Source organism: Papaver somniferum, unplaced genomic scaffold, assembly GCF_003573695.1.
Source record: "Papaver somniferum cultivar HN1 unplaced genomic scaffold, ASM357369v1 unplaced-scaffold_21, whole genome shotgun sequence".
NCBI classification, from domain to species: Eukaryota; Viridiplantae; Streptophyta; class Magnoliopsida; order Ranunculales; family Papaveraceae; genus Papaver; species Papaver somniferum.
The window spans coordinates 17,885,921-17,907,720 of NW_020631041.1; the positions used below are offsets into that span (position 1 = coordinate 17,885,921).

The window sequence follows — 21,800 nt, forward strand, 5'->3', positions numbered from 1 at the left end:
ATACTCATTGTAATCTTTCAGGAAAGAACAAGACATACATTGCATCATAATTTCGTTAGCCTAGGGTCAAGTAGTGGAATCAAAAGCCTTAGTACCTTCCTTTGAACTCAGATAACCTTAGAAATTTAGAAAACTTTAGCAAATCCTCCAAGTCCCTGTGGACAAACCTCTATTTACACTCTATCTTCATCAAGACCCTGTATACTTGTAGGTAAAACATAGGTTGTAGTTTTTAGGTCTCATTCCTTGAGCTACCAAGTTTTTGGCGCCGCTGCCGGGGACTCGGTAGCGGTGTGCTTGTTTTCTGTTTCCTTTCTTGTTAATCTTGCTTGTCCTAACCTGCAACTTGTTCTTGTTTTCTGTTTTGTTTCTTGTTTTCTTGCTTGTCCTGACCTGCAACTTGTTCCTGTTTTCTGTTTTCTTTCTTGTTTTCTTTCTGTTTTCTTTCTTGTTAATCTTGCTTGTTCCTGACCTGCAACTTCCTTGTTTGCTCCTGCTCTTGCATTGCTCTTGTTCTCGCTTCACTAAGAGCATTGCCTTGCACTACCTTGCACTGACTGTTATTGGAGCTGCTGTAGCTGCTGTTGCTGCTGCTGCTGAGAAGCTGCTGTTGCTGTTGTTGGTGCTCCCTCCTGCTTGCTGCTGCTGGTGCAATTCTGCTAAAGTTGCTAAGGAAGATCCAAGCCCAACTGGGCTAGTGCAACAAAAAGGGATAAAAAGCCCAAATTTGGGCTTCCCTCCAAAAATCAAGTAAGCCTAACCCATGAGCTAACCCAACTGGGCCTCATTAAATTTCTTTGGGCTTGTATTTAAGTATTTATATTTGGGCTTGTAATAATTTTAGTTTTTCTTTTTCTTTATTTTCTATTTGGGCTTGTAATAATTTTTATTTTTCTTTTTCTTTTTCTCTTTCTTTTATGGGCTTGTAATTATTTGTTGTTATTTTTTTTCTTTTCTTTTGTGGGCTTGCACTTTAATTTGGACTATAGGTTTATATCCCATCCATTGGGCTCCTAACCTTACAAAAACAATTCTGTTGGGCTTAGATGCAACAAAATTCTGTTGGGCTGTGAGTTAAGATTTTTCTCACCAAAATTCTTCAAAGAACCCAAGAACCAAAAGCCTTTTAGTTGGTTGGGCTTTGTCCCAATTAATCCAAAAATTTTCTAAACCCATTTTAAACCAAAGTTTCTACCCCTTTCAAACCAAAAATTTGGGCTCTGCATTTTATAAACCAAAACCCATTGTGAAACCAAAACCCAACAAAACCAAATTCTAGGTCATGTTTTTTTTCATTGACTGTGGGCTTGTTAGATGTTATTTCATCGATCAATGATCTTATTAGGATATGGTTGTGACCTTTAGAGACCAATCAAACCGACTAATTAGAGTCAATCCAATAGAACCAATTGACATACCCACATCTTCTGAGGAAAACACACCGGACCAACCTGAGATAATGGAAGAACCCCGTAGTCTCAAGGATTACATGTATCCCACAAGGACAAGTCAACCCTCGTGCATTGTTTTACCAGAAGTTGCTGGTCATTATGAGATAAAATCAAGCACAATACAAATGCTTCCCGTGTTTAGAGGAATTGAAAATGAAAACCCTTACCATCACGTGAGAGAATTCGAGGAGATTTGTGGAACTATACGTTTCACTCAGATGTCTGACGAAACCCTAAAGTTGAGACTATTCCCTTTCTCTTTGAAGGAAAAGGCCAAGTCATGGCTGTATGCTTTACATCCACAGTCAATTAGGACATGGGACAACCTCACAAAAGAGTTTTTCAAAAAGTTTTCCCTAATCACAAGACTGCGACAATTCGCAAAATCTGAACAGCTTTGTACAATTAGAAGGTGAAACCTTAGCTAGATATCTTGAGAGATTCAATGAATTGTTGCTTAAGTGTCCCCATCATGGTTTTGAAAAATGGAGACTTGTGCAAATTTTGTATGAAGGTTTAGATGTCTCCACCCGAACAATTGTAGAGTCTATGTGCAATGGACTCTTCACAGATAAAAGTGCTGATGACTCTTGGGCTTTCCTAATTGAAGTTGCTGAAAAAACTCAACAATGGGAGTCCATTCGTGAACCTAGAAAGACTACACCTGTAGATAAGGTCCATAGAATTGAGTCTAATTTTGAGGGAAATGCAAAAATGGCAGCACTAGCAAGAAGAATAGAAGCATTAGAACTTCAGAAAAACGTAAAACCTTCTACCACTGCTTTCTGTGAACATGTCGAAATGGCTATCTGTGATATATGTAACGGTTCTGACCATCAGGTCAGTGATTGTCCGGAAATGCATGCATTCCAAGAATCTAGGCTAGAACAGGCACATGCTATGTTTCAAAAACAAGAGCATAACCCTTATTCACAGACCTACAACCCAGGATGGAGGAACCACCCCAATTTTTCATGGTCTAAAGGACCCATTCAAGGAGGACCATCTCAACCCACTCAAAGCTATCAAAACAATCAAGGCTATATCAATATCCCTAAAAATCCTCAACAGCAGTCGTACCCTCAATACACTGCTGACAAGAAATTGTCTAGCATGAAGAGAGTATCAATCAGTTGACCCAACATCTGATGAAAATGAGAAAGCAACTGATCAACGAGTCTCCGCTCTAGAACCAGATGGGTCAAATTTGCGATGCACTGAATACAAGAGAAAAGGGTAAACTTCCTAGCCAGCCCCAACAAAATCCAAAGAGGATATTTCAAGCAGGCACATCATCTTGCAATGAAACCTCACCCGATCAAGCCCATTCCATCACCACTCTCCGAAGTGGTAAGATTGTTGAGAACAATGTAGGCATACCACAATCAAATGAATCTGAGCCAACATATCATTGCCTGCACCACCAAAGAACACCTCCAACTTAGAAAAGGAGCCTGAGCACATTAGCGAAGCCGACAATCCCACTGTTGTGAATATCCCTCTAACTCCTAATGCTCATGTTGCTCCATATCCTCAGAGGTTAGTTCGCCAACAGATAAGCACCCACTACAATGAGATGTTAGAACTGTTCAAAAGAGTCAACATCAACATTCCTTTTCTTGAGGCAATTAAGCAAATCCCTGCATATGCCAAATTCCTCAAAGACTTGTGCACTCAAAAGCGCAAGATTAATGTGCACAAACGTGCTTTCTTAGCTGAACAGGTGAGTTCCATCATTCTGAACAAAACTCCACCTAAGTTTAGGGACCCAGGTTGTCCAACAATTTCTTGCACTATAGGAAACCACATGGTCAATAAAGCTTTATTAGATCTAGGTGCAAGTGTGAACCTCCTGCCATATTCTGTTTATGCGCAGTTAGGTCTTGGAGAATTGAAGCCAACACCCATAACTCTCCAATTGGCGGACCGATCCGTCAAAGTCCCTCGAGGTGTAATTGAGGATGTTTTAATTAAGGTTGATAAGTTCTACTTTCCTGTAGACTTTATTGTCTTAGACACTCAACCTGTACAAAACCCGGATAGTCACATTCCTGTCATTTTAGGACGTCCTTTCTTGGCGACGTCTAATGCGATCATCAATTGTCGTAATGGAGTGTTGAAGCTGTCTTTTGGAAACATGACTGTAGAGCTGAATGTGTTTAATGTTAGTCAACACATGTGAATCTTGATGATGAGGATGTACATGAGGTCAATATGATTGAGAGTTTGATACAAGATTCATTGACTGGTATTATGTCAAAAGATCCCTTGCAAGCATGTTTGGAAGATGTTAACTTGGAGTTGTTGTATGATGATGAATACATTGGTGAAGTCCAATCTTTGCTCGAATCTGTACCTCAAATGGACATCACTAAATGGCAGACTACATGGAACAACTCCCACTTTCTGAGAAGTCTGTTATATCTTCGGATGAGTCTCCTAAGGCCAAACAGGAATTGAAACCATTACCTGATACTTTGAAGTATGCATTTCTAGGTCCTTCTGATACTTTACCTGTTATCATTTCTTCACGATTAAACATAGAACAGGAAAACAAGCTTTTAGAAGTACTTAAGGAGCAGAAAGAAGCCTTAGGATGGACCATCTCAGATCTCAAAGGGATAAGTCCCACCATTTGCATGCATCACATTAATCTTGAAGAGAATGCCAAACCATCTAGGGAAATGCAAAGGAGACTTAATCCTAACATGAGAGACGTTGTTAAGAGTGAGATCTTGAAGCTACTTGATGCGGGTATCATATATCCGATTTCAGATAGTAAATGGGTTAGTCCCATTCAAGTTGTGCCTAAGAAGTCAGGCATTACTGTAGTTCGGAACGAAAAGAATGAGTTAGTCCCTTCACGTACAACCACAGGATGGCGAGTATGTATCGACTACAGGAAGTTGAACACAGTAACAAGAAAAGATCACTTCCCCCTTCCCTTCATAGACCAAATGCTAGAACGTGTGTCTGGACACAGTCACTACTGTTTTCTAGATGGCTTTTCCGGTTATAACCAAATTCACATTGCACCGGAAGATCAGGAAAAAACTACATTCACGTGTCCATTTGGGACATTTGCTTTTAGACGTATGCCCTTCGGGCTGTGTAATGCGCCTGCTACTTTCCAGCGTTGCATGATGAGCATTTTTTCAGACATGATAGATAGTTTTCTCGAGATCTTTATGGATGATTTCTCTGTGTTTGGTTCCTCTTTTGATGAATGTTTGGACCATCTGGTCCTTGTGTTGTCTAGATGTAAGCAAAAGAATCTGATTTTAAACTGGGAAAAATGCCACTTCATGGTAAACTCCGGCATAGTTCTAGGACACATCGTTTCGGAAAAAGGAATTGAAGTAGATAAAGCTAAAGTCGACCTCATTCAACATTTACCACAACCCCACTCTGTGAAGGGTATTCGATCATTTTTAGGTCACGCTGGGTTCTACCGGCGATTCATCAAAAACTTTAGCCAAATCTCAAGACCTTTGTGTAATCTACTTGTCAAAGATGTTGTCTTTAACTTCGATGCTGCTTGTGTGAAGGCATGGGAAGAACTCAAGACTCTCCTCACCTCAGCTCCTATTGTCCAACCACCCAACTGGGAACTACCGTTCGAACTCATGTGTGATGCCTCTGATTATGCCGTTGGCGCTGTTTTAGGACAGCGTGTTGATAGACTACCATATGTGATATACTATGCTAGTAAAACTCTTAATGATGCTCAACTCAACTATTCGACTACCGAGAAGGAGTTACTTGCCGTGGTATTTGCATTAGACAAGTTTAGATCTTATTTGATAGGATCTAAGATCATCATATACACTGACCATGCGGCTTTGAAGTATCTTCTTTCTAAGAAGGATGCTAAAGCTCGCCTTATTCGATGGATACTCTTATTACAGGAATTCGACATCGAAATCCGTGATAAGAAAGGTTGTGAGAATGTGGTTGCTGATCACTTGTCCCGATTAACTAGTGAGTCTATTGATGAATCTGAGCTGATTAGAGAATCATTCCCTGATGAACAATTGATGTCTGTGTCAAACCTTCCTTGGTTTGCCGACATTGTTAACTACCTTGCTACAGGTAGAATGCCCTCACATTGGTCGAGACAAGACCGCTCCAAGTTCTTGGCTGAAGTTAAACATTTCCTTTGGGATGACCCATATTTGTTTAAGTACTGCCGAGACCAAATCATTAGGAGATGTGTACCCGACATGGAACAGAAAGATGTGATATCTTTCTGTCATGACCAAGCATGTGGAGGGCATTTCAGTGCCAAGAAGACCGCTGCAAAGATCCTGCAGTGTGGGTTTTACTGGCCATCGCTGTTTAGAGACTGCCATGAGTATTGTATTGCTTGTGAGCGCTGTCAGAAACTAGGAAGTATCTCGAGGAGAAACATGATGCCGTTGAATCCGATTTTGATCGTTGAGCTATTTGATGTGTGGGGGATTGACTTTATGGGTCCATTTCCTATTTCTGAAGGCAAATTATACATCCTAGTTGTTGTTGATTACGTTTCGAAGTGGGTTGAAGCTGTTGCAACCAAGACAAATGACCACAAGGTGGTACTCTCATTTCTGAAGGAGAACATATTTTCACGTTTTGGTACCCCTAGAGCTATAATCAGTGACGGTGGTTCACATTTCTGTAACAAGTACTTTGAGTCTTTAGTACGCAAGTATGGCATAACCCACAAGGTTGCAACTCCGTACCACCCTCAGACAAGCGGACAAGTAGAAGTTTCTAATAGGGAAATTAAGCACATTCTGGAGAAGACGGTCAACCCGTCAAGGAAAGATTGGTCATTGAGATTGAATGATGCTTTGTGGGCCTATAGAACAGCTTATAAGACACCAATTGGCATGTCCCCTTATCGTCTAGTGTATGGAAAGCCATGTCATCTTCCTGTGGAATTAGAACATCGAGCTTACTGGGCTATCAAGAAACTTAACTTTTCTCTCGACAAGGCGGGTGCACAACGGAAACTTCAACTCAATGAGTTAGAAGAATTGAGGAACGAGGCTTATGACAGTGCCAAGCTGTATAAGCAAAAGATGAAGTTGTTTCATGATAAGCGTATTCTGCGCAAGTCATTCACACCGGGTCAGAAAGTTTTGTTATACGACTCTCGGCTGCATCTTTTTCCAGGAAAATTGCGGTCCCGATGGACCGGCCCATTCCTAGTACGCACGGTATTCCCTCATGGAGCTGTGGAACTTGAAGATGTCTCCAACAAGAACATTTCAAAGTGAATGGGCAGCGATTGAAACCGTTCCTTGAACCACTTCCGCCTGACATTGAGGCAACCGATCTGGAGGATCCCGTCTATGCGGCCTGATTGGTCCACCCTTGTACATAAACCAGGTTGAACGTTCCATTTTATTTTATGTTTTTCCTTTTCTGTACAGTTCTTTCTTTTGCACTTTTTAAACATTGAGGACACTGTTTAATTTAGGTTTAGGGGTGATAATCAGTATATACCCTTATAACATGCTATAATTGAAAACAAAACTCCTCCCTCTTTTTGAAAAAATGAAAAATCAAAATAAAAAATTAAAAAATGAAAAAAAAAAAAAAAAAAAATGGAGCTCATTTACCTTGAAATGTTGACTCTTGTGCAAATATGTAATTATTAGGAGTCTTAGTCTAGATATTTAGGCACCCTGATTCTAGCACAATTCACATAGTGATAAGAAATTTGCACGCGCACGATCTACCAATACATGTATAAGCCCCTCGATCTTCAAGGTGTTTTGATAGGAAGTCACGATTGCCAATCACTTTAGAATACTGAACGAAACTTGACTAGCTTGTTCTTTGGTTGGTTGGGATAGAAGGTGGAGGTTACATTAAGAAAGACAACCATCGAATTTAACTGGGTGCATCAAAAAGGGCTACCTCTTGCAAAGTGTCATGTAATTTTTTTTTCTTTTTGTTATGTACAAAAGTGTTTTTCATCAAAAAAAAAAAAAAAAAAAAAAAAAAAAAAAAAAACGATATATTCAAAAAAAAAAGAAAATCAGAAAATACAAAAAAACCAAGTGTTTATCAATTCCATTCTCTCTTTTCCAAAATAAAAGAGTAGTCAATGTAAATAAGAGTCATGTAAAGAGTCATTTGTTGTTTCATTGTAATAAGCAAGGAGGGTTGTATCCATTGATGTACAACGAGTAATTGTGAAATACCTCCAACTCATTCACAATTCTCGTAAAGTCCGGACAGCTAGCTAGATTTCGACCTTGGTTCTTAGCCTGAGAACACTCTTTGGTGATTAGTAGTCATAACTTCAGATCTTTCTTTACACATGTGTAGATACACTTTACACTCTTATCACATGTCTTTTTTTGTTATCAGTGCTAGGATTGTGCCTTCGATAGCTAGATTGACATCTCCATTTTGCTGTGAGCTTAACTGACTTGCACATGTCACATTTGATGGAATCTGAGCTTATATTTTGACCTAGAACTTTGTAGGTACGTTCTAAGCAAACCTTCACGAGACTTCACTCGTCCACTAGGGACACTTAGTGGTTTAAAAGGCTTAGTGCATACGCTAAATGCATTCGAGAGACCAGCGACAGTGGTATAGGTAGGATTTCCTTAGTTTCTGTTTTACTTGAGGACAAGTAAAATTCAGGTTTAGGGGTATTTGATAGGCGCCAAATATTGCATTATTTATCATCGTTTTATTGGCACTTATCCCATTTTGCATACCATAATTCCCCCTTTTGTAATGAATTTTGTATTTTACTCTCCTCAAGGATAATTACTTAATGTTGTTTAATTTTGTATTTTTAGGTACCAAATAAAGACTAGATGAGTTGCGGAGCCAAAAGAGCAAAGACACGGGAGAAAGCCGGTGGAATGTCTAGCGGAAAAGAAGTGAAGAATGTGTTATGGAAGACTCAAGGATAAAAATGGGCTTAAAAAGGAAGAAATTGTTCTTAAAGAAGAAGTGGTCTCAAGATTACCTAAGCCCAAATCCAATTCCTAAGCCCAAATCCAATTCCTAAACCCAAATCCATATCCTAAACCCAAAATTCAATACCCAAACCTGTTTTCCTTCTTAACCGTAAGATTGGATCCATTCCTTCATCCAACGGTCGCTGCGTCATCATTCATCAGATTTCGATGCACCTTACCAACATTACATCACCTAACTCCATCTTGAGCCGTTAGTTTCGTTGTATTTTTGCATCCAACGGTCGCTCCTCGCTCCCTTCCATCTCGCCGTTAGATCGATCTATCATTTCCGCATCATGCGGCTCAGCTTCGCGAAACATCGAGATTTGATGAGCCCGCTCAACACCCAAACAACTAAATACCTATACCCGCAAAACAAACACGCCCTTCATCCCAAACCCATCGACTCCATCTTCTCCCTTCCTCTACAGCAACCATCACCACCACCATGTCCGCTCAACCACCTCCATCACTGTACCCCATCAATCAGCCTCCCCCTTCATCACTAAAGGACACCACCATGATACTCTCTAGCTCCTTCTCTCTCAACCCTTTTTTCTTTTCAAAAACAGTGAACCTAGAAACTAGGTTTGAGAGAAACAGAGTTAGTGAAATCAAACCACCAATTACGGAAGAGGAGAAGCGATAGAAGAATGGGTCGAGACCATTTGATTTCAGAGATTAGGTAAAGGTCAATTTTAGATTTTTTTGTAAACCCTAATTTTACTGATTTGGGGATTTTGGATTTTTTTTGTTGTAACTATAAAAGGGTGTTAGGGGTTGAAAAATTGGGCATCTCTGGGCTAGCCAGTGAGCAATATTTTGCAGTTCAACATTAATTTGGAAATTCATTTTCAGTTCATGTTGAATCTCTCTTATGCATAAAAGTTGAATGTGAATTGTATGCTGTGTAATGTGGAGCATGTTTATACCTGTTAGTATCATGATTACAAGCATGTCCATGTTCTAATTCACTTGCTAGGGTTTATAGGAAGCTCTTGATCATATGCTAGGAATGTTAATGTATTTGTATGTTCTTTTGTTGAGATGAATTGCCTTAGGATGAATGCTTAGACATTTGGGCTACCTGCTTGTGATCACCTGTGCTGTTAGAAGACAGCTGATACTAGGAGTAGAGCTAGGTCTTTGGTCAAGAATTCAATCCACTAGAGAGACTGCCTTAAGCTAAACTAGCTAGAGAAGCTAAATGCCTGTGATTAGTTGTGCTGATTAAAGACAACTGATGCTAGGGGTAATTTGGCTAGGATAGTTAGTAGAATACTCATTGTAATCTTTCAGGAAAGAACAAGACATACATTGCATCATAATTTCCTTAGACTAGGGTCAAGTAGTGGAATCAAAAGCCTTAGTACCTTCCTTTGAACTCAGATAACCTTAGAAATTTAGAAAACTTTAGCAAATCCTCCAAGTCCCTGTGGACAAACCTCTATTTACACTCTATCTTCATCAAGACCCTGTATACTTGTAGGTAAAACATAGGTTGTAGTTTTTAGGTCTCATTCCTTGAGCTACCACAACAAAGGTGTAGACGAGGGTGAATCTTCATCCCTCATATCTAGAACATAAAAATATGAAGGAAAAATAAGCTCGTTAACCTGCACCAAAACATCTTCCACAACCCCTTTCAGGTAAGTAGTGGACCTATCATCAAGTTGAATAATAATACCGGTATCCTTAAGAGGACCTAGGTCTAACGATTCATATATTGAGGTAGGAATAACATTAATAGGTGCACCTAAGTCTAGCAAAGCACGATCAAACCTGGTTGTACCAATTGTACATGGTATAGTGAAACTATCGGGATCCTTCAATTTTGGTGGGAGTTTCTTTTGAAGATACGCGGAAGCATTCTCACCCACATACATAACTTCATTACCGACCAATTTGTGCTTGTTAGTGCACAATTCCTTCAAGAACTTTGCGTAGCGAGGAACTTTGTATAGTGCATAACTTGAAGATCTCATAAATCTCTTTGTATAGTGTCTCCTTCTTGGACTTTGCAAACCTACTAGGAAAAGGAGGAGAAGTGACATTAGTAGAAACAAGAGGTTTAGAGTGAGAATTTGTTACCAAATCAGCCTTGTTAGGGGCTGTTTTGTCCACTTCTTGGTATAAAACAGGTCTATTAGCATCTTGTGATGTTGTCGGTTGCTTAACTTCCTTCCCACTTCTTAGCTCAATAGCATTGACATTCTCCTTATGGTTCAATGGTTGAGAAGGAAGCTTTCGAGATCCTTATTCCTTGAGTTGATTCATATCACTAGCCAATTGACTAACTTGGTTTTGCACGTCTCTCATAGCCATCTCGGATTTCTGTTGGAATTGGTTCAAGCCTTGCATTTTTTTCGAAATCTCTTGCATACTTTGCATCATAAGAGTAAACTTGTCATCCACACTTGTGCCTTGAGATTCTTGCTACGGTTTTTGCATTAATTGGTAGCCACCTTATTGATTGAAAGTAGGATTTGCTGCAGCTTGCTTGTTGGCGTAACTGAAATTTGGATGATCTCGCCAACCTGGATTGTATGTGTTGGAGTACGGATCATACCTCGGCCTGTGCTGATTTTGGTACATAGAATTTGCGTGCTCCATATTTCCTTCATGCGATGGAACAATCACTGCAGAAATTTGTTGCATCATCCTCTCCATATTACACATTCTTTGTTCCATATGAGAAGCTTCACCAACTTCATTAACCTTCTTGACAAGAGTTTCTGATCGGGTGGAGAATTGATGCGAATTAGATGCCATAATCTCAATAAAAGCTCTTGCTTGTGTGGGTGTCTTGTCAACTAAAGCTCCACCACTTGCGACATCAATTATTGTCCTATCATGTATTGAATGATAAGTTGCTCCGTGATTTGGTGATGCAGACAACTTTGACATAATCTCCTGTAACGCTCCCAATACTCATACAAAGTCTCACCTTCCCTTTGAACAATGCCACATGTCTCTTTCCTGATTTGTGCTACTTTGGATGCGGGAAAGTACTTCTCAAGAAAGAGTTTCTTCTTACCAGTCCATGTAGTAATACTACCTGCTGGGAGATTGTAAAACCATTCCTTGGACATATCCTTAAGAGAAAATGGGAATGCTCTAAGCATAGCATCATCAGTTTCAACTCCCTTTGGTTTCACACTTACAAGTACCATGTGAAAATCTTGGAGATGATGATTTGGATCTTCCCCCGCTAAACCATGGAACTTGGGCAATAAGTTGAGCAAAGTTGGTTTCAACTCAATTTCTTCGTCCAATTGAATACACAAAGGTTGAGTGTTCAATTGTGGTGATGCAAGATCCTTGAGTGTTGCCATAACGACTTTTTCTTCCTCTACGTCCGAATCTACGAATTTGCTTGATGATGAACAACGAGGAAGCGGAGTGTTAACCGCTCGAATGAAATCCTTTAGTTGATCATGTCGGATCGAAGACGTATGTCAATTGGACTCGGTCTGCCCTCTTTAAGCATTCATCAAAAAGTATATTACCTGAAAATAGGATACTCAAAAATTGTATTAGAAATCTAAAAGTGAAAAAAAAAAAAAGCTATAGAGAAAAATAACAACTTAATACTACCACTGCCTCCCCGGCAGCGGCGCCTTGATGAGGTTGTCAACCTATCAATAATAATTCTCTTACTCTACAAAATTATACAAAGAAGTAGCGAGGCAAGTCGAGTTCAAGTCCACATGGAGGTGTGAGTTTTAAGTTATTACTTGTAACAAATTGATGTTGTTGAAAAACACAAATTCTGAAAATTGCAAAGTTTGTAATTCGATTTATGAGATGGAATTGACTAGAGATTCATTCGCCACTATCAAATAAGATATTATTAATCATACAAGTGTACCCTTCAAATAAATTTTGTTTGTTAACAACTTAAGACAAGTTATAAGCTCAACTAATCTTTAGATTCCTTAAATCACCGAATAGAACAAGTTTTCTAGCAGATTCTAATCAAATGAACCACCTAAAATAATCTCTCTAGGTGTAATTCAATCAATTGATAAATTTGTGAATCAAGTTGCTCCTAACCACATCTTTTACACACTATTGCATACAAAATCCCTTTGCGACAAATAGTGCACCGCTACTTATGTAAAGATTACTCTAACAATTACGGATTAAAGTTCTCTATACTAGCGTTAGAGTTGCATACAAAATACCTAATTGCGCACTTAGATACCTAGCATACTTCTCATGGTCATAAGATCGGTAAAAGACAATCAACAAAAGATACTTATTGAAGAATAACTTGCATAAAATTGATTAATAAAACATGCTTGGAGTTTTGAAATCCTCGTTATTTGCTACTCATAGTTTTGGTTTAAGCACAAAAACATATTGAAAATAAATAAGGTTTCAAGGCTTAAACAATTGCGAAGGCAAACCACTGTGAGGAACTAAACAGCTGCAGGAATCTGGAACTGTTGCTTTTGTGTAGCTTCTTCTCTTTCAGGAATTCTCTCGAGCAGCTGCTATGCACAAAACTGGTGATAAAAAGGTCGCTTCTTTGTATTCTGCACCTCCATTATATAGCTTTCTTCTCCTGCAAAGTCGTATCTGATCAACACCCAATAATCCCAAACATTCACAAACCCTGTAAGACTTCAATCTCAGCCATTCAACTCCCGAAACTCTCGTCAAAGTCACCTCTTCTTGGTTGTTTTCACGGCAAGAAACTCCTTCCAAAATGAAGATAAATTGGTACCCAAGTTAGCTTACCCTGTTGACTTCTGAATCAGGTTCAAGCCAATGCCAGACACGCCTTGTACTCAGGCCTTGAACCTTGGTTAGTCATTCCACATAACCTGGATCAGACTGGTGGTTTCTTTCCTTCTTTCTCGTAGCCAATAACTCCACCTGAACTTTACAACCACTGACTTGCACCAATACCACCAGGACCCATGGAAAACAACACAAACTTGACCGAACAAACCACCTCCTTGCTGTTCTTCTCGTCTTCATAGCACCAACAACTCCATACCTTGTTGCCTTGTATCAGCCATCGTTCCATCTGACAGCAGCAACAGCTTACTCTCTTCACTGCATCATCAACATAATGGATAGCAGCAACACTTCAGCACGACTGGTTCAGCTCAAAATACCACCAATTCCATGCTTTTCTTGGGCTCAAATCACCTTCATCACCTAGATTTTTTTCTAGCTTTCAGCAGTAAAAACTTCAGCTCAAAACTTCATCCATTCACTCAACTACGCACCAACAACAACAATTCCCAATTGCAGTCAGATTCTCCCTGATCAATTCTACCCCAGATCCAAGACATATAACCATTCTGCCCATGGAATTCAGTGGTAGCAGCAGCAAACATGCATCTTATTCAGTCCCTTGATTTCTTGTTGTTCTTGGTTCAGGCAATTCTGCAAACACATTGTGTGTAGTTCAATTGTTGGCTTTTGTTCTCTCTTCTTGGTGTCGTTTCTTCCCAAATTCATGTTCCCTGCAAAGCATAACACAAACCCATTGCTCCATTCTTACAATACTTGTAAACTAGTATCAATCATCACTATTTACTGCCACATTTAACCACATCAACGGCTCAACTCCAGTACATAGTTGAACGTCTCATTTAAGCTCATTCCCTTGCTGCTAACTCATACCAATAGCTCCATATTCTTCTCACTAATTTACAGCTTGAAATCATCAAAAACTGAAATAGATTTGTACCCATACCTCAACTCCGTCTTGTCTTCAAAAATCAGTCAAAAACCCTTCATTTCTTGGCTGTTTCGGCTACAGAAAACAGACTCAAAACCAACCCAAGTTCTACAAATTCTAAAACCCATCTTCTTAAGGTTCTAATCTTCTGAATTCTCGCCATCCTTGCTCATCAATCAACACCAGTTCAAGCCATCTTCCCTGAAATACCAACATTCACTCCACCTGCTTTCTTTGCTCTTGCATTTGAACCTCTCACTGAACCCTTGTAAACAACCACTGGATCCATTTCTCTCAATTTATTTCTCGTTCGAATGCCCATCTCGATCTCCGGCAAGACAACAAGAAGAAATGTACCTCTGCTAAATAGAACTCATGGACTCGATCTCCTTTCTGTGTAACAAAGAGACGTAATTTCATTCTTGAATTGTTTCCTCCACCAGCACATGTGTAGTGCCGTTGTCTGACATGCACTCACAGTTCTGAATCTTATTATTTATTTATTTTTAGAGCCAGCCAAGGCTTTTATTAAAAGAACCAAACAATAGTATTTACACGTGAATGGGTGGGAGTCGAGCAACAATTTATGCCCCAACTCCCTTCTGGATAGTCAAACCTATCATATGGAAAAGAAGACCACCTATTTTGCTATTAGCATCATAGTTGGTCAAGCAATCCTTCAATCTCACTCTTAAGCAGAATAATGAAATCTTCTCCAAGCTCTCCTAGGATGGAGAAAGCCAAAGCACAAAATTGATAGCCCGGAGATGTACACTGGTCCAAAATTGCGTTTTTTTTTTCCATATATATAAAATGCATACCATGAAATGGCAACATGACAGACCACCCAATTCTGCCACCATACAAGTTCCATTTTGGTGTAACCAAATTGGAACTATGATGGGAACATATCTTGAGAATTTTCCTGCTATAAAACATTTAAGAAAATAAAATTAGTGGCGCTTTTCCTTCCTTTTCACAAATTCAAGCCATTGTACCTAAAAACAAAGAAAAGATGTGTAATATACAAAATCTCAAGAAAACTAATAAGAAAAGTGTAAGAAATCGTTATTAAAATTGGGTGTTTTAGACACCTGTCAGATATTCATCAATTGTATGTTCAAAATGCGTTTCTACATGGAAATCTTGAGGAAAAAGTTTATATGAAACAACCATCATGATACACTGATCCCAATTTCCCCACGTATGTCTGTAAACTTCAAAAATCTCTTTAAGGACTCAAACAAGCACCGCGTGCATGGTATCACAGACTCAGTGCTTTTTTACTACATCTTGGTTTCATTACTTCTAAGTGTGATTCTTCTTTGTTTATTAGACGTGATGATACTGGAATTGTCTTCTTATTGGTTTACGTCGATGATATTATAATCACTAGTTCAAATACTACAAGCTTGGATTCTATTCGTACATCTCTACACAAGGAATTGGTCCTTTATCTTACTTTCTTGGAATTGAGGAAACTCAAAATTCTTCTGGTATGTTTCTTACACAGAAAATATATGTCCATCATCTTCTCGTTCGAGCAAAAATGGATGGCGTTAAAGCAATCCAAACTCCAATTAGTACTATTGGTCTATAAATTGTCTGGATAGTACCAACACAGAATATGCATACTTTGCTACTACTATTTATTCTCTCATTAATATAATACTCGGGTTAGTGTTCTTTACTTGTAAATCCTGATAACATAGCTACGTGTAATAAATAGTCGGGATTCCTTCCTTATGGTTTTATGCTATAATAACACGGTGATCAGATGTTGTTTGGAGCTTTCATTCTCAATATCGAGTAGTAGTTTCAGGATACAATATCAATTCATCTATTTCCTCAATTCCAACGGATCATGATTTTATTGAAGCTATTGCTATTGATGCATATCTGTGTTGTTACCTGTCATGGTTTCTCTATAAAAGAAGCAATTATCAATGATATCCAACTAGCGTTCAAGAGTAATACCTTGACATCTAGGAAACTCGTCGAGTTTTACATCAAAGAGATTCAAACCCACAATCCACTTATAAAGGCAGTTATTGAGGTGAACCCAGACGTGCTAAATCAGGATGACAAGGTCGATTTTTGGTAAGCCTTTTCAAATTGCTAAATCAGGATGACAAGGCCGATCTTTGGTAACCCAAGTATAGTGGACAATCTGGAATTGGACAATCTCGAAATGATTTGGGATTCATCTGATAGTGGTGAAGAGTTTGCTTTGTCGTCCTAGTTCAAGCAGTCTCTAAATGTATACTTAAAATATCTAATGCCTTCTCCAGTGAGGTCGTTGGGTAATGTAATCACCTTCAATAAGGTTAACCCATCTTTGGTAAGAATTTTCAAATTTCTAATGAAATTGATTAAATTAGTGTTACCATCCCCACTTATAGATGCTAATTTTACTTAACTAATGCTGCCAACTAATGATGCATGTTCACGAAATGATTGATGTCTATAATCAAAGTTTGCTGGCAGAAGCTGATAATACCGCTAGAACCAAGGCAAAGAGAAATATATCACTGCTGAATATGAAAAAACTTGACAATGATGGGTTCAAGAGTTTGATGATTAAGAATGAGTTGGATGCGTCCATCATTCCAGAATATGGGTTTTCTGCTGTACTCGCGATAGGTGGACACCCTGGAATTGTTGTTCCATCTGGGTATAAGGATGATGGAATGCTTATTGGAATAAGTTTCAGTAAATTAAGAGGTTCAGAACCAAAGCTGATCGAAATTGCTTATGGGTTCGAGCAGATTATACTGATTAGGAAACCGCCTCCCTCAATAATATTTGACAAGGTCCGAGTGTAGAAATCCACTCCTTTCTCAGGGAATCATATGTGAGACTTCCAGTGTTGTCTTTGAAATTTTTTAGTGAAACAAAAAATGTAGTATGAATTTCTAATGATCCATCCCTTACTACGATACTTATAATACGTGTAATAAATAGTCGGGATTCTTTCCTTATGGTTTTATGCTATAATAACACGGTGATCAGATGTTGTTTGGAGCTTTCATTCTCAATATCGAGTAGTAGTTTCAGGATACAATATCAATTCATCTATTTCCTCAATTCCAACGGATCATGATTTTATTGAAGCTATTGCTATTGATGCATATCTGTGTTGTTACCTGTCATGGTTTCTCTATAAAAGAAGCAATTATCAATGATATCCAACTAGCGTTCAAGAGTAATACCTTGACATCTAGGAAACTCGTCGAGTTTTACATCAAAGAGATTCAAACCCACAATCCACTTATAAAGGCAGTTATTGAGGTGAACCCAGACGTGCTAAATCAGGATGACAAGGTCGATTTTTGGTAAGCCTTTTCAAATTGCTAAATCAGGATGACAAGGCCGATCTTTGGTAACCCAAGTATAGTGGACAATCTGGAATTGGACAATCTCGAAATGATTTGGGATTCATATGATAGTGGTGAAGAGTTTGCTTTGTCGTCCTAGTTCAAGCAGTCTCTAAATGTATACTTAAAATATCTAACGCGTTCTCCAGTGAGGTCGTTGGGTAATGTAATCACCTTCAATAAGGTTAAACCATCTTTGGTAAGCATTTTCAAATTGCTAATGAAATTGATTAAATTAGTGTTACCATCCCCACTTATAGATGCTAATTTTACTTAACTAATGCTGCCAACTAATGATGCATGTTCACGAAATGATTGATGTCTATAATCAAAGTTTGCTGGCAGAAGCTGATAATACCGCTAGAACCAAGGAAAAGAGAAATATATCACTGCTGAATATGAAAAAACTTGACAATGATGGGTTCAAGAGTTTGATGATTAAGAATGAGTTGGATGCATCCATCATTCCAAAATATGGGTTTTCTGCTGTACTCGCGATAGGTGGACACCCTGGAATTGTTGTTCCATCTGGGTATAAGGATGATGGAATGCTTATTGGAATAAGTTTCAGTGGATTAAGAGGTTCAGAACCAAAGCTGATCGAAATTGCTTATGGGTTCGAGCAGATTATACTGATTAGGAAACCGCCTCCCTCAATAATATTTGACAAGGTCCGAGTGTAGAAATCCACTCCTTTCTCAGGGAATCATATGTGAGACTTCCAGTGTTGTCTTTGAAATTTTTTAGTGAAACAAAAAATGTCGTATGAATTTCTAATGATCCATCCCTTACTACGATACTTATAATACGAGGATCAATAAAAAATTAACTTTGTCATGGGCCGGAATTAAAAGCGTCATCGACATCATCAGAAGCTGCCAACAAAAAATGTGCTAACCGGCCGATAGGTTAACTAACAGAAATCGACAACAAAATGTTAGAGCATTGCTCGGTCGAACTCGCATGTGTTTCTATCTCAAGCATGTTTGTCAATGTTAGTGATCAAAATTATAAGTCTTGATTTATTGTCTATTATAGCTAAGGTCTCGGACTAGGATAGAAAGTGTAGTTGAGCTCAAGAACTCCATGGAAATCATCATACAAGACGAAGGACTACACAAGGAACCGGTGGATCTTCATAGACTAAAAGGTATGTAGAGACTTGAACTTATCTATCACTCAAAAGGCTATTTATCTCCTATCTTGAGACAAAAGTCATTTTGCTATATAGACTTAGATTATACACATTTGCTATTTCGAGCCGAGTTTATCTCGCCTATCTATTTCTCGAAATATATGTTGGTAAGCTTTCGCTTTAGCCAAGTTCATCTTTACCTAGTGACGAAAGTCATGACAAGTTTCAATAACTTAGAAAATTGCCTACTTTGACGAATTATAGTTTGTGAATAACAACTATAGAACATCAACGTCCTCTAAGAATGTTTCAATGATTGAAATGAGAGTTTAGATTATATAACCATTGGAGGATATAAGCATTGTTGTGGAAACACATATATGTATAAGTCCTTATTCCTTGAACCGAAGTTTGCGAATTTTGTTGATCAAGAGAACCGAAATGGTGGCGTGAGCCAAGTCCGCGAACTGGCGGAAGTTCTCGTCCCGAGAAATTCTGCTGGAGTTTGTGAACTCCGTCCGGTAACTTAAGTCCGCGAGCTTGAGTAGGTTATATCTAAAAACGATGTTTGTGAACTTATTCTTATATAAACTAAGGAATGCAAATTGCAAACCATGGCTATATAGTTCATGAACCGATTCGAGTGAATCAAATCGTTTTTGCTTCAATTGTGTCTTGTGTAGTTACATAAGATTTCCTTGCAATTGAACAACTCTCTAACTAGTTCATTTGAGTCACTTGAACTAGTTATTGTGAAGAAGAATATGGTTGATATGAAAGTGATCATATGGCTAACCATTTGGTTTACTATTGTTGAACCAACAAATGTACAAGTTTGGGTACGGTTACACAAGCCTAGAAACGTGCATTTCATTTGTGTGTAACAAGCTAGTTTTCGATCTAACGGTTCAAAGATATTAGCTTGAATCTAATCAGGTTTTCATCTAACGGTGAATATTGAATGCTTTGTTACCAAGCTAACATTGATTGCAAACCCTGATTTGAAAGACTATATAAGGGAGAACTCTAGCAACTGGGAAACCTAATCCCCGCACCTTCTGTGTGATACTGTTTGTGCTAAGCTAGAGTCGATTCTCCTTTAACCTTTGGTTTCTTCTTCTAAACCAGGTTAACGACTTAAAGACTTCATTGGGATTGTGAAGCCAGACCGATACTACTTTCTTGTAGTTGTGTGATATGATCTTGCTGCTTCTATCGTACGAGTACAATTGTAATAATTTACTTGAGATTGATATCTCCGATAGGCAAGATTTAAAAGAAATCACAAACACTTCGTCTCATCGTTTGTAATTCCGCAATATCTTTTTCGCTGCGCCGATTAAGATTATTGTGAGGTGATTGATAATACTAGGTTGTTCTTCGGGAATATAAGTCCAGTTTATCAATTGGTTCCTATTCACCTTGATTTATCAAAAGACGGAACAAAACTCGTAGGTATATTCGTGGGAGACGGATTTATCTATTACCGTAGACTTTTCTGTGTGATACAGATTTGTTTATTAAAGTCTTCAACTTTAGGTCGTAGCAACTCTTAGTTGTGGGTGAGATCAGCTAAGGGAATCAAATACGTAGCATCCTGCTGGGATCAGAGACGTATGAGCATAATTGTACCTTGGATCTGTGTGAGATTGATTGGGGCTCAACTACAGTCCAGACCGAAGTTAATTTGGAGTAGGCTAGTGTCTGTAGCGGCTTAATACAGTGTGTGTTCAATCTGGACTAGGTCCCGAGGTTTTTTGCATTTGCGGTTTCCTCGTTAACAAAATTCCGGTGTCTGTGTTATTTCTTTTCTACATTATATTTTGTTATATAATTAAAATATCACAGGTTGTGCGTTGTTCAATCAATTAGAATATCCGACCTTTTGGTTGTTGATTTAAATTTATTGACACTTGGATATTGGTCTTTGGTACCATCCAAGTTATCTCTCTAATATTTGATAAAGACTCGCAGATTTCTATTTGCTTGAGTATATATCAAATCGAGAGATTGAGATATAAACTCTTTGATATACTTTTTATCTAGATTGAGTCTGTCTGTCTAGTTGATTCTCTAAAAAGTATATTGGAGTTTGTCCATACAGATTGCTAAGCCAAATATTGGATGTGGTTGTTGTACCCCACTTTTTCACAAAATTTGTTAATTAATCACCAGAAGCATATATAAGGTTAACTACATAACACGAAATGACTTTTTCAAAGCTTAAGAGATAAATCAAGCACTACAGATTCCCCATCTGGTTCCATCAATGACAATGACGAACCCGCATCTAAACTGTTGTTAACACCTTCTGACATGTCGGTCATCCGTCTTCATAATCAAATATTGTTGTAGTGGATAGTATGTTGGAAAACGATAACTAAAATAATGTATATATTTTAAAGATTTTGAGAAAGTAATTGTTTTGATTTGTGAATGATTAGTCCCACATCAGGAAGATTATAATTTTAAGAGACCAAATATAAACTTTTTAGTCCCATATCGAGGAGCTTAAGTTGATTAAATAAACAAGGTTTTCTCATATTTTTGAGAAATCCAAGGAAAAGGGTTTTTTCTGCATTTTTATTTTTATTTTTAGAGAGACTTAAAGAGCAATATTTTTCTATTTTGTTCTTAAATTTCCGTCCTTATGCTTTCGCGATTTGTTTTCAGAGTTTTTTTTGTGTTACCAAGTTCAAGCTGGGTATATACTACATATGCTAGTAGTAAGTTTTTTTTTTCCTCCAAACTCAAGATGGGCATATGCTACATATGCTAGTGGTAGGTGTAGTAAGGTTTTTTTTCCTCCAAGCTCAAGCTGGGTATGTGCTACATATCTCCCCCGGCCTCTTTAATGCAAACAAGCGAATTTGGTTCACCAAACGGATTTTGGTTCACCAAACGGAATAGGGACCAAAATGCTTAACGGAATAGGGACCATTTGGTTATCTCAATATGGAATAAAATGCCTAACAGAACAAGGACTTAAAAGTAATAATATGTGAAATCGTTTATTTATAGAAATGCCATTTTTTATAAAAATGATGATAAATATTTTAAAACTTCATATCTTCCAAATGGTACGTCAGATTTTTTTTTTAATTTTATATATTTGGAAAGCTGTTTGAATCACCTACGCAACGAGTATAAACAACTAATATC

The 21,800-nt window shown here is 38.2% G+C and overlaps 2 protein-coding genes across 2 annotated transcripts; both read left to right on the plus strand.

The window, feature by feature from the left end:
* Window positions 1-16,579: 16,579 nt before the first annotated feature.
* On the plus strand, window positions 16,580-16,951 carry LOC113339704 (probable amidase At4g34880). The gene has a single exon (XM_026584936.1). The coding sequence runs from the start codon at window positions 16,580-16,582 to the stop codon at window positions 16,949-16,951; it is 372 nt and encodes a 123-aa protein (XP_026440721.1).
* Window positions 16,952-17,814: 863 nt separating this feature from the next.
* LOC113339705 (probable amidase At4g34880) lies at window positions 17,815-18,186 on the plus strand. The gene has a single exon (XM_026584937.1). It carries the CDS (start codon window positions 17,815-17,817, stop codon window positions 18,184-18,186), a length of 372 nt encoding a protein of 123 aa, XP_026440722.1.
* The last annotated feature ends 3,614 nt before the right edge of the window (window positions 18,187-21,800 follow it).